The sequence below is a fragment of the Mastigoproctus giganteus genome, chromosome 6 (genome assembly GCF_048544385.1).
Source record: "Mastigoproctus giganteus isolate SK-2022 chromosome 6, ASM4854438v1, whole genome shotgun sequence".
Lineage (NCBI taxonomy): Eukaryota > Metazoa > Arthropoda > Arachnida > Uropygi > Thelyphonidae > Mastigoproctus > Mastigoproctus giganteus.
The window spans coordinates 133,577,246-133,591,526 of NC_143580.1; the positions used below are offsets into that span (position 1 = coordinate 133,577,246).

General features: G+C 35.9%; 1 protein-coding gene across 2 annotated transcripts in view; it reads left to right on the forward strand.

Moving 5' to 3' along the window:
- The window catches only part of LOC150084591 (WD repeat-containing protein 43-like), a 168,738-nt gene that overhangs the window by 12,760 nt on the left and 141,697 nt on the right, over positions 1-14,281 (forward strand). For both annotated transcript variants that reach the window (XM_090375342.1, XM_090375343.1), the window contains exons 3-4: positions 4,240-4,361; positions 13,174-13,291. In XM_090375342.1, coding sequence (XP_090231468.1) covers positions 4,240-4,361; positions 13,174-13,291 — 240 coding nt within the window. The remainder of the gene's footprint in view (positions 1-4,239; positions 4,362-13,173; positions 13,292-14,281) is intronic.

A 14,281-nucleotide genomic window follows, 5' to 3' on the forward strand; every position in this document is an offset into this window, starting at 1 on the left:
TTTTATTTATTTTTAATTTTTTTGGCTGGTGCAGCATAAGCCATAGATTTCCTTGCACCATGTGTGCAGTACTGAAGATGTGGCCTAACCATTGTTTTATACAGTGAGGGTATAAGCCTTGTCGCTGGTTGCAAAATTCTGTATATCATTGACATAATCCATTATGCTGTCATAGCAGCCCATCTTCACTATCCAGAGAACTTCATGTCGAACTATACAATTGTCCATAAGTATGGTATCACTCGAGTGGTATGGTGTTCTGGCATTTCTGCTATTCATGTGAAGCACCTTGCATTTATTAGTGTTAAACCTCAATTCTACTGTTTATTCTATCTACCTAATTTATCCCTTTCTTGTTAATGACAGTGCCACTTTATTTGTTGGAAACATTAATATTAATATTAACATTAATAAACATTAATAATTAAACTTGATATATGCCTTCATAATAATAAACAAATCTTCAAATTGGCCTCTGAGGTTGAAAAGTTCTGACTCATAATAACTACAATGCAACACACCAACCGTATAACTAAACTTTATTAAAATAATAATAATATAAAACTAGATAATTTTAGGTAAAAATAAAATAAGTACACTGATTGTACAATAAAAGTGATAAAATAATAGATAAAATTAAAAATTTAGAAATTGCGCTATATGGTATTAAAAGTGATAAAAACAGCTGTAGATTTCCGAGTTGACCGCCTCTTTATAAACAGTAAGACTTGTCATGGTACATCCTTAATTAACTGCAGGATCAGGGCTTGCAGCATGTGTTATTTTCAGAACATAGGGTAGTATTCTCCACATGTGCACTGAAACCAGAAATGGCTCAGGGAGCGTGCCAGCCAGAACCGTTCATCCGTCCAAGAATAATGGTTTCTTCAAAAGGGGATGAAATGCGGATTCCGCTGTCTGTTTTAATTGTATTATGCTCAGAAGAACAAATTTGCAAGCTCTCGAGCCATTTGTGATTCCAATATCCATGTGAACGGTCAACTATGACGGTATCGCAAGGTGAAATTTGGTGGTTCTCCTCCCACAAATGTTCAGCCACAAGAGATTTCCCCATAATCCTTGGTCTTTGTTGTATTAATATGCTCCCTCATACTATCTTTGAACCTGCATTGATCCTCAACGTAGCACACCCACAATCCGGGCATTTAATCTCATATATGACCTCACCTGTACCCTCCATGGGTATGGATCTTTAACCTCTTTGAAACAATAATTCTTGGATGGGATGAACGGTTCTGCCTGGCACGCTCCTGAGCCATTTCCGAGCACGCGTGGAGAGTGCTGCCCTTGCTCCTATGATAACACATGCTGCGAACCATGATCTTGCAGTTATTTAGGATATACCGTGACAAGTTAAGTCTTACTGTTGATAAAGGAGGCAATCGCCTCTGAAGCTACAGTTGTTTTTATTGCTTTTAATTCCGTATAGTGTAATTTCTAAATTTTTAATATTATATATTATTTTATCACTTTTATTGTACAATCAGTGTATTTTATTTTATTGTTTTATTTTTACACAATTTTATCTGATTTTATGTTATTGTTTATTTTTACACAATTTTATCTGATTTTATGTTATTGTTTATTTTTACACAATTTTATCTGGTTTTATTTTATTATTATTATTTTAATAAAATTTAGTTATATGGTTGATGTGTTGTTGCATTGCAGTTATTATGAGTCTAATAAATACTGAGAACAATAATTGGGCCCAACACCAAACTTGGAGGAACTCCACTAATAACATTTTTCCATGAAGAACCATACTTTCCTCACTCACAGCAATCTACTAACAAATAGTGACCCTCCACAATGCAGTAATTGTTTATGTTGTTATTTGGTTTTTAGGAGCATTAGCAACTAAGGCCATATTGCTCCTGGGATATGCGGTGGTCATTCCCTGGCCTTTCCGCATCCTCCGTATTTGGTGGCTCACGGGCTCGAACCCCTTTCTAATCAAGAAGCATGTGCTACGCACTGCTGCTCCTGCCCACCTGGCTATGTAGGGGTCAGTAATTGTTTATGCCCACTAACAGTAAAGAGTATCATCATAGAATGCCCGCAATATCAAAAAGAACAGAAAACAGCTTTTTCCTCTAATTTTCATAATTACAATCATTTAACACTACAGTGTGTCCTAAGGAGATCGAGAGAACATGGATGACATTTTTCTTTTTCTAAAATTTATTAATAAATATCACCTTATCTGACCCCCTGTCTCCTGAAAGAAAAACGAAGAAAATATCAGACAGTAATTAGTGCATTATAGCCTAAGTTGCTGATGCACCAATAAATCTAACAAACAACAACCATGAAGAACAGTGGCCATTAATAACTACTCTCTGTCCCTTGCCATTCAACCATCCCTTTATCTATAGCAGTAACTTGATCCCCTAATGCCACGTTGCTTCAATTTGTATGGCACGAGTTCATGTAGAATCGTATTAGAAACTTTACCGAATCAAAAAATATGATGTCAAAATTAATGTTGCATTCAGTTACTTCCTGATTGCATCATCATAGTAGCCAATTAGATTGGTCAGATAGGATCTCTCTTTAATAAATCTGTTCTGTGATTGACACATTACTGTATTCCTTTCAAGATGCTCTTGCATTACTTCTTTAACCATCGACTCCATTAATTTTCCTAGCATGCAAGTTAATCCTCTGGATTCAAGAATCCTCTTAATTTTGGCAAAGGGTTCGCTTACCTCTTTTGCTGCTTCTTTTAGTATCATTGAATAGATTCCATCATTCCCAGGTGACTTATTTTCTTTAAGCTACAGTTTTTCTTCTACTTTTCTTTCAGTTATCATTGAATCATTTAGCTCCGGTTAAAATTTGGTATGCTTACGGTATCCCCATCTCTGAAATCTTCTTAATTCTTGAATGTAGATGCAAAATATTTATTCCGTTTGTCAGCAGCCTGATAAGGATCAGTAATAGTTATGTTTTTCATACAGCAGACTCTTGATTTTCTGGGATAGATGGTAAAAAAATATTCTTAGACAATCGATTTCCTGGTTAATCCAAAAATACAGTAAGTCCCCGACATACGTAAGAGATAAGTTCCAGTACTTCTTGCGTAAGTCGAATTTCACATAACTCGGGAATGACTAATAAAATATTGCTACTATATCCCCGATCTGCCAAAATTACAAAAACCACATAATATCCTCAGAAGAATGAAGAAAAATAGTCATATATTTTTAATTAGTTCAATTAAAAACTTTATCTGGGGACATCGGTGAAGTAGCCAGAGTGGCACATAAGTAAAGAAAACATAAAAGGAAGCAAAAACGCATGTTATTGAACTGTAAAAACTGATATGTATTTTGTAGCCTTGGTTATTGTTGTAGTTGACCTTCGTTGGTGCCGACCACTTCTAGTATGTCTTTCTCCTTTATTGTGTTCATTGTTGCCACTGACAAATCTGAATTCCACGCAATTTTGCTGTCTCATAGACGTACTGTTTCTGCTGCATGCCTTTTCTACAGATACTTTCGTGGGCACTGTTCTTCTGAATTGGCTTCTATAATTCCTGCTTTCTCTTTCTAAACAGGCCGAACACATGCCACCGCCAGCCAACATCCATTTACTGTCCAACTTTAAAGTCATAGAATCAACTTTTCATCTTCCTTGTTTATTCATTCAACTGCTGTTTTCTGGAACAACCTTCCTTCATACGTATTTCCTGAAAATTACAGTCTATGGAAGTTCAAGTCTAATGTCAACAAATATCTTCTTTCGTCTTCTCAATGTCCAACCCAAGCACAGTACTAGGTACTATAGTTTCTAATGCCTCTCGTGTTTGGGGTTTTCATATAAAAAAAAAAAAAAAATTCTAAGATTTCCAGCATTAGTAGTTTCTGACATTAGCATTATTACAAGTGAAAAGTAGAGTCATCGTGGTGGGGCTGTATCTGCTAGATGCACTCATGCTATGACTTAAAGAAAACAATAAATAAAAAATTAAAAACCTATCAAGTAAAAATTTGTCTGTATTTAGGAAGGTACAGGAAATTACAATTTTTTTTTTGCAAATTACACCTTGCTGGTGTAATGCCATGGCTGTGGGGTTAAGCTAAATTTTGTTTGTATATATTGCATGCATCAGAAAACTTCTGTTTTATTATTAGTTTGAGCATGAATAATTGAATATCAGGTCTTATTTATATATAGTTAATGGAAATTCTACTTTTTAATATTTTTTTGAAGGTAGGTGGCCACAATGAAGCTGTGAATGGTGTAAGTTGGCATGTGGACTCAGATTCCCTATTCAGTTGTTCTGATGACACATATATCATCAGTTGGGAGGTACATTTTAATGAAATAAAACAGTAAGTAATATTGATTTCTAAAAACTTTTGTCAAATTATTTATGCTTCTTACAGATCAAGATATTGTGAATGGATCTGAATTGCTAGTTTGAAGAAGGAAATAAATAACAAAATTTTGAAAATAGTTTTTGTTAGAAATGGTATTTTCAGATGTCAACTCATGCATCAGTTTTGAGAGAATAATGTAAACCCTTATGAAGTTACACCGCTCGAGTTGTATTTGTCAGTTTGAAGAAGGAATGACTCTTCGACTTTATTCCCTACTGTAAACTTTTGTGTTCATAGATCATAGCATTTGTACTTTGCCATTTTCTTGTCAAGTGAGAGCCAATTTCTGCTGAGGTGTTACAACAGCAGTATTATTTACATATTAATAAGACTGCTTATTGTTTTCTGTTCTCTGAAGCATATCTAGCAGTAGTGATAATGAAAGTGAAAATCAAAGTGAAATGCCACCCAAATAGAAAAAGGATGTTTGAAATGTCCACATGTACAAATGCAAGTTCCAAAAAGAGACATTGTCTTCACAGTGAAGAGTGCATTTGTACTAAAACAGGACTCACTGTGGTAGGTAAATCATATACAGAAGTGCAGCATTTGTGTAAATGGAAGTGCACACAGAACTTTACCATGGAAGAAAAGAAGTCTTTCTTACAAACTTTATATAGCAGACAGCCAAAAAATGAGCAAAACACATTTCTTATGGGATTGATACACTGCTCAAATATAGCTCGAAAATTTCTAAGAAAGAAACACCAACACAGCGGGACTGTACTTTCACTTACTTTGTACTGAAAGTACAGAGAGAGAGAGAGAGAGTAAAAATGTGTAAAGAGACTTTCTCTGTGTATACAGTAAAAAATAATTGTTCCTTTAAGTTAACTTCTGATTACTGCAGGAAGGTTGCCTATAGATTTACGGGGTAAGCATCAGAACTGTGAAAAGCCACACCAAGTGAAGTAGTTATACTGTTGATGAGCATATTCGAGGATTTTCCCTTTAAGGAGTTGCAGAATAGTATTCTTCTGCTAATTCCACTTCTCTGCTGTTTAAGTGGTAGTTACCTTGATTATTGTTCCAGTAACATACTTGGCACAGTGTGTCCTGATTCCCTAAAGCAGGAGCTTTTGTGTTTTGCCAAATAATAGAGCTTTCATTGCTCATTTCTTAATGAACTTTTTTCTTTTTTATATATGTTTTATTTTATTTTTAAATTTTTTTTTGTTTAAATATTTTGTTTGTGTGTATATATATATATATATATATATGTATATATATATATATGTATATATATATATATGTATATATATATGTATGTTTTAATGGAAGCAACAGTTTAAGATATTATTAATAATAGAAATAAAAAAAAAATAATAAGGGATTATGGACCTGGGATACTGCTATATGCAGAACGTACCCAATGACCATAATATCTACATAAGTTAGTAGTGGTGAAGGGCAATGTGCTAACGTTACGTTACTAGTAACGCTAGCTATGGAGAACAAAGGGCGAACGGAACTATCACGATGAACAAAGAAGGGAGCTAAGATAAAGGAGAAGTAATAGGGAATAATAAGAATAACTTAGTGCTGTTCGTCCTGTGATTTCAGTGCCTTTTTCGGGGGTCAGCCACAGAAATCAAAGGAGGAAACGGCAATAAGTGGGTATAGTCTCTGTTTCTGACATGAAATACTCGCCCCACGTGGTACACGTGAAAAGTAGGTAAGGTTAGTTTTAGTCAGTAAAATATTTTGTTTAAATTTAATATTAATTTTGATAGTGTGGTGTGTATATTTCATGGCTGACCCGACAGAGACTGGAAGTAAAGAATAACAAGAATAAAAAGCAAGAAATGGAATAACTTATATAGAGTCGTAACGATCTGTATTGTTGTGGAGAAATAAAATGTTTAGAATGAATGTGGACTATGGTATGTGGTAAAAAAAAAAAAAGGTAAAGTACAGCCATTATCAACCCACTCTGGATGGAAGCCTCCTCAACAATTCATGCTGAGGGAAATGGACCATAATCTGCCACGTTGGTCCAGTGCGGGTTGGCAGATCGACCGTATTCAGCAGTCAGGGGCTTGAACCCCGGTCTACTCAAAGAGCGTGTGCTACTGCACTCCCGCTCTTGACCACTTGGCTACGGAGACGGTATGTGGTATGGGCTGCCAATCTATGGTGTAAGGAATCGGGAAAGTTTTAAAATAAAATAAATTAAAATAAGTTAAGTTAAACTAGTGAAGTAGTACATTAAAATTAATTTAACCAAATTTTGTTATGAATATAAAGGGGGTGTTAGTGGTAGCGTTAAACGATTGAAGGAATGCATCCCAGGATAGAAAGGAATAAATGGCTAGCAAAGTAGTGGTATATAGTCGCTGAACATTGTATAGGCAAGGAAAGTGTTTTAAAGCGGAAAAGGAGCATCTCGGGTATTGCGTTTGGTAAACTAATGGCTCACGAGAAATAAAAATATTGGGGGTAGGAAAGCATAAAGAGTACTAAAGAAGGCAAAACGCTGGTGCTAAGGCAGTTTGGGGTTGCTATACCCGTTCCTATAGTAGGACCCTGAACATAGTTCTGTGAGCATCCTTCAGGTATTTTTGTATGGTATATGAAGATAAAAAATAAAAAGTAGATAAGTAAAGATATAAATGGTAAAAGAATACTCCTATAGATAGCCAATCAGGGGGGGTACAAGTTTTCTAGGTGCCTCCGTAGTCAGGTGGGAAGGCGCAGCAGTGCGTAGCACACGCTTCTCGATTAGAATATAAATTACTGGAATAAGTTGCCTTCGTGGGTGGTAGAGGCCGACAGTTTTGGGGAAATTCAAAGGTCATCTGGATAGTACTTTCGGGTAAGGGAAGCGCATAGGATGATAGGTTTAATTTCCTTGTTTTTTTATTAATTATTATTATTTAGTTATTTATTTTATTTTATTTTATTTTATTTTTTTGTTTTTATCATTGTTTTGTTTGGATTTTTTTTTTTTTTTTTTTTTTTGGCTGGTGCAGCATAAGCCATAGGCTTTCTTGCACCATGCGGCCGTTACTAATACTAATACCATTAGGGAAAAAAGCAAGTTTTCTACTCTTAGTCTGTTCAAAATCTAGTTTGGACTGATTAATAACTGCTTTACAATTGTTGCGAGCTTTGGTGTAGGCAGAAAATGAAACTGAAGAATTGGAAGCAAGCCAATTACAATATGCAACATTCTTCTCTTGAACAGTCTTAGCACATTTATTATAAAAGCAAGGTTTAGATAAAGGACGAGATTTTAAAGTGGAGTGTGGAATAAAGGATTCCATTCCTACAAGAAGAATTTCGCTGACACGATCTGACAAATATTGACATCTCGCAGTTCATCCCATTTTGCATTCTTATAATGCCAAACAACATGAGGTTGGGAATAGCCATGAGATAAAGGCTCCATTGGAGAAGAGACAATCACCAAGTTATGATCTGAGGTGCCTAAAAGACCACTCACTTCGACCGTGTACTTAGAAGGGTCGTTTGTGAGACAAATGTCAAGCATGTTCGCTGTATGGTTAGGATTGTCTTGTATTCTTGCAGGTAAATGGACATTAGTAATTGCAAAAGCCTCAGCATCTTGACCAGCTGAGTCGGTGTGACTAGAAAATGGAAGCCAGCTGGAGTTGTGAACATTAAAATAATAAAGGAAAATTACCTCACTGTTAGGAATGTTGGACTGGAGGAAGTCAAAGAGCTCCAAGTGATTAGTGGAGTTAGGAGAACAGTAGAGACACAATGAGGTAGAGAGATTTTAAGCCAGAGAAGATCGAAGAGAGGAGATTCCCAATTACCAAGTCTCTGACAGGGAATATCAGAACGGACATATGCACAAGTACCACTTTTGAGGCAAAAAGAATCATACAGCGAATAATTTGGGCAACTGAAATGAGCAGTAGTTGAATCAACTGATAACTCAGATTCTGTCAGAAAAAGTAAATGGGGTTTTTGCAGACTGCAAGTGGAAACAGGCATCGTTGAGATTAGAATTGAGACCACATATATTTGTGAAATGAATTAGGAATTGTTTGGGAGTTTTAGATTTTTTTAGTAGATAATCTTACTCTATTAGTTTGACAATTCATGCTGTATTCAACAGTAAGAAAAAGTGGGGGGTGACATGCTGTATGAAGTAATGAAATTTTTGGATATGGTGTATGCATGGTACGAATATACCCAGATCCTTGACATAACGTTGGCCTTGACAATGCTCCCCGCATACACACTACTCGGACTCCCTCCAGTCACCAACTGGCAGAGTAGAGGTAGCAAGATTATACACTAGCTGATCCGGAAGCCTCCTGAAGAGTTAACTGGTGTACTAACTAGCGGCTGCCTTCCAGAGGAATGCAGCATCTATTCTGCTGAACTGTGGGCGATTAAAATAGCTCTGGATCACGTAATTAATCTCTCCAGGAAGCGAATTATGATCTACTCTGATTCTCTGAGTGCAATAAAATCGTTGAAAAATCCATCCAAACCAATCCACCCCGTCTTGAAGCAAATTAGATCACAGATTATTGCGTTACAAGCTGTAAACAAATCAGTCAGTTTCTGTTGGATACCAGGCCATGTAGGCATCAAAGGAAATGAATACGCAGATCAAGCCGCTAAACATCCAATCAATGTAAGATCTCCTAACTACCAAGTGCCATACACAGACTACAAATCAGTCATAAAAAACGTGTGTGAAGAGCAATGGTTGCAAATCTGGCAGGCTCAGTACGGCAATAAACTGCTTCAATTTAAACAGGAACCTAAGTTGTGGCCCTCAAGCATGCGATCAAATAGGCAAGAGGAGGTGATCCTGGCTAGGACGCGTATTGGGCATACGTATCTAACCCATATTTATCTCCTCAAGGGGGAAGATCCGCCTATTTGTACATTTTGTCAGACTACACTTACGGTGAGGCATATTCTAATAAATTGCAATCATTATAATAATTATCGAAACAAAATTTTTAAATCGCTTTCACATCTGCAAGAACCTTTGACATTACCACATCTGATTGGAGACTATGCAAATCTAGCTGAGTTCTTTTATTTCTTAAAGCAGACGGGATTATTTTACAGATTTTAACTGGTAATGGCACTACTGAATAGAATCAGGCACAATATGGCCTTAGCAGCCCCTGTGCCATTAAACATCATATCAACCAACCAACCACAAGGTTTGGGCGGTGTGGCATGGCGCATTATCCTGATGAAAGACGGCACCGCCAGAGAGGATGACTGTTGCCACAAATATGACAGCTCGTCCCATGCCAATAATTGAGAAAATGGAAAAAGCACTCAGTATTTAGATTGACAATAGCAGTAAAAAAAAACTGATCCCATTAGATGGCAATGTAATTAAACCAAAGTCACTAAAAATTTATAACCATTTAAAAGAAAATTGAGAATCTTCTGTTAACTCGGACTTTGTTGCCAGTAAAGTTGATTTGAGCAATTTAAAAACCGTTTCTTATTATATAACAGAAGAATTCAAGGGGAAAGTGTATTGGCTGATAGTGAAGCTGCCAAGAAGTATGCAGAGGAATTTCAAAAAATTACTGAAGAGCAAGGATATACATAAAGTTTTCACTGCCAACAAGACAGATCTTTAGTGGAAAAAAATGCTCAACAGAACATTTATTTGAAAAAAAGAGAAAACTGCGCCAGGTTTTAAGCCATTGAAAGATCATGTAACATTACGTATGTGCAGTAATGCATCAGGAGATTATATGATAAAACCTATGCTAGTTTATAGATCCTCTAATCTTCGCACAATGAAAGGTGTAAATAAAAACTCGTTTCTGGTATGTTGGGAAGCAAATAAAAAAGCTTGGCTAACTGCCAATTTATTTAAAGAATGGTTTCTAAATTGTTTTGTGCCAGCTGTGGAAATATCTAGATTTAAAAGTTTAATTGACTAACACAAGGCCATCCAAAAGATTTAATAAATATGATCTTTATTGTAAGGTGCACAGGCACACACAGGTACCCTGACTTTACAAACACCCTTCACGGCACTAAGCCAAGTGTTAAATCAACCAAACATTGAAGTAATGTTCCTACCATCTAATACAACTTCTTTAATTCAGCCATTCAAGGCATTATATCCACCTTTAGAACTCATTACATCAGAAAATTGTTACAATGGATTTTGGATAAAAATTAATTTCTAATCTATTGAAGTGATGGAGGCATGGAAACATTTTTCAGTTTTGGACTGTATCGAGCTTTATCACTCAAAGAAGTAAAACCGTCAACATTAAATGGGTGTTGGAAAAATGTATGGCCAGAGTCAGTTCATTCAGGAAATATGGTCAAATCAGCAGAAAACGAAACTTGCTAAGTCGGTATAGAGGAGAAGGTTTTGATGATATGACTACTGAAGACATTCAAGAATAACTGGTAGAAAAAGAGGCTGGCGAAGCGGATTTGGTGGAAATGCATCGGAGGTAAACCAAATCAATTCAGAGGATAATAACACGAATGAAAATTCTGAAGTTCCAAGTTTTATACTAAAAAGCATACAGGAAAGTATAAACTTAGCCAAGCAATTAGAATCTTATTTTTTGAATGCAGATTCTTTGACTGAAAGGAGCACAAAGTTCAAAAGGGAGCTTCAAAAATGCTTAGCTCCATACCATGAAATTTGCAGAGATCTATCAAGAAAAAGCTAACAAACCCAGATTACTGATTTTTTAAAAAGAGCATAAGATACACGAAATCTAGCTGCTGCAGAAGAAAGTTCAGAAGGTGAAGATATTCTGCAACAGAGAAAGCATTCTCGTTTGATTGTGCTTAACAGCAATGAAGAGGAAGGAAATTAAATGAATGTACATCTGATATATATGTATCACAGTTTGTAAGACGTCTGTTCAGTTATTACTATTTTTAATAAAAAAAGTTTCCATTAGTTATAAAAAAGGTGTATATTTGTTAGCTTTTGGAATGCGACCCTCTTTTTTTTGTACTGGTTCTTAGTCCTGTATAACATGGTTTCACACTACACAAGATTTTATAGGAACCTAACTACTGTGTTATACGAGGGTTACCTATATATGGTACTGACAAGTATATCATTAAGAAGATAACTACACTTGTTTCCGAATTGCATAGCCTGTACTTTGGTGCTCTACATCCAACTCCAAGTGTTCTGTGAGATTAGGAGAAATCCCATTGAGTTCAATGCCAATCATTCTTTAGATACACCTCGAATATAATGGCTTTTAACACAAAATGTGATTCCTGACACATATTTGGGAATCACTGGGTAAATCATAAACATCCCTCCATTGTCACTTCCGACTAGACAGGAGGCAGGAGTAAGAATTGTCATGTTTGTTAATTTAAGAAGACTGGACTGAGCTGCATATATATAAGATACGTTCAGATGTTAAATTTTCCATGTGCAGATATAAAACCATGTTATCTCATATCCATGGTTGGCAAACCTTCTGTTGGGGAGGATTGCTATATAACACTAGGAAGATAAGCAGATTTAGACATTTTTATTTGCAAATGTTTGAAATTCAGTAAATGGCCTCCGGTAAGATATAATATGATAAAATCACAGTAATGACCTTTGTAGGTCAGAAAATCCAGTCAGAAGTAAAATAAAATTTTAGAAGTTGAAAATTTGAAATATATGGGATACTCTTTAATGTACAAGAAAGAAGGTTAAATCAATGATAACATAATACGTTTCAATAAAGCAACAGCAGATATCACTCAGGTTTTTAAATTCTCACTTAATAATAGTAAATAATAAAGAATACTTTCCTTCAGGTTTGCCATTAAAGAAACCAGCATTGCTGCCCCAAATAATGGTGGTGGAAGTGTGATGCTGTGTGTAGTGTTTCCATGGCATCTATTAGATCCCTGATGCTGGAGAATCATCATATGGATGACACACGTTGCTTGAGCATTTTTGCCAACCTGGTGCTTGTTTTGTTTGTTATTTGGTTTTTAGGAGCATTAGCAACTAAGGCCATATTGCTCCGGGATATGCGGTGGTCATTCTCTGACCTTTCCGCATCCTCCATATTTGGTGGTGACGGGCTCGAACCCCGGTCTAATCAAGAAGCGTGTGCTACGCACTGCTGCTCCTTCCCACCTGGCTATGGAGGCGCCCCAACCTGGTGCATCCCTTCATACTTATATTTTATTCATCTGGTAGTAGTTACTTCAACAGGATAATGCACCATGTCATAAGGCATGGATTATTTGGGAATGGTTAAAGGAGTATTAGAGTAATTTTAGAATGCCCTGTTGGGTTGCTTAGTCACTAGGTCTTAATCTGATTGAGCATTTGTAGGGTGAGCTGTTCGTGTTAGGGATATCTCACCATAGGGATATCTTAGGCAGTTGTGGAATATGATCAAGTCTGCACAGGCCAGCATCTCTGTGGACCGCTTTCAGCAACTTGTGGTGTTCATGTTGGTAGGGCATTGACTCGAGGCTCTACTTGAGCATGAAAGTGAGACAGTCCTGGTGGTTAAAGGAGGTGCTGCTGACTCTTCGATCAGTGTACTTAATAAACTGGCTACCTCAGAGCATAGGATATGTTAGGGTTATATATCTGTGGAAGGCATCAGAAGTGGCATCTATCCAGCAGGTTAGGGACTTAAGAAAACCACAACAGAACTTTGGATTTTTCACACTTCCTCTTCATTATAATTTTTTACCTCTAATATTCATAGTTATTATATACAAATTGTTTTAAGAAACATGATTTGTTTTTTGTACATGTTTTAGATAAACTGATTCCCCTCCCCTTTCTTTATAGCAAATGGAAAGGAGATCGAAGTCCAGTTACTGCAATTAAAGTTGTGGATAAAAATAATTTGCTGTCTGCAAGTACCAATATCAAATGGTGGGATACCAATAAGCAACTTTTGATTAAGGTATTGTTTTTAAAAGAATAATAATGAAGTTTATTTAATGAATCTAACACAAGCTTTTTTGTTTATACTATAAATCTACATATTAAGAGAAATTGGAGAAATTTTCAGGCTGTGTAGAGTGATAACCTAAGTCTGGGTGTCTGAAGGATGCAGTCATATTTTTTCTAACTCTTAAATTATAGGTACATATTGGTAATTTTTGGACCGATAAATGAATGTGGCTTTAATGATCTTAGTGAACTATAGTTACTGGAGAAGATGGTATTAGTTCTTTTTAAATTAAGAATTTATTTCACAGATTAGTTTTAATTGTCATATTAGTATAACAAGTATATTACAGTAAGCATTGGTACAATTGCACTGGAAGGATTAGTTTTACCTTCAGTTTCAAAAGTAGGTTTCCTTGTACTTTCCTTGCTAGGCCTAGCTAAAGGAATAAGTTAGCCTGAATTGGAAACACTTCTGAGCAGTTACTTGTAATTATATATAATTCTATTGAGTTTAAAAGTACATGTGCAAAATCCTTAACTTAAACCTAGAATTAGATTGAAAACTACAACCAAACCATGAATTTTGACAACTACCCAGCATTTGAGCCTAGATGCTCATGTCATGACTTGAATGAAACCAAACGTGACATATCACAATCTGAGAGACTACGTAAAAATGAGAATCAGCAGGAATTTCCAACATTCCTCATATTACATTCTCTTTCATCCAAACCTACAAGTGCCCTTTTACCATTTCTAATTCAGGAATATCTGGAAAATGTGACTGGTTCACCGAAAATGGTGAAAAGACTCCAACCTGGAGATCTACTAGTTGAAACCACTAAGCATCAGCATTTTCATTCTCTACTGAAATTGTCAACTTTTGTTGGAATACCTGTACAGGTCATGCTACATTAAATTGTCCCAAAGGAGTAATAGCAGAGTGGGATCTAATGAGTGTCACTGAAGATGAGATAGTAGAAGTACTACAAGATCAAAA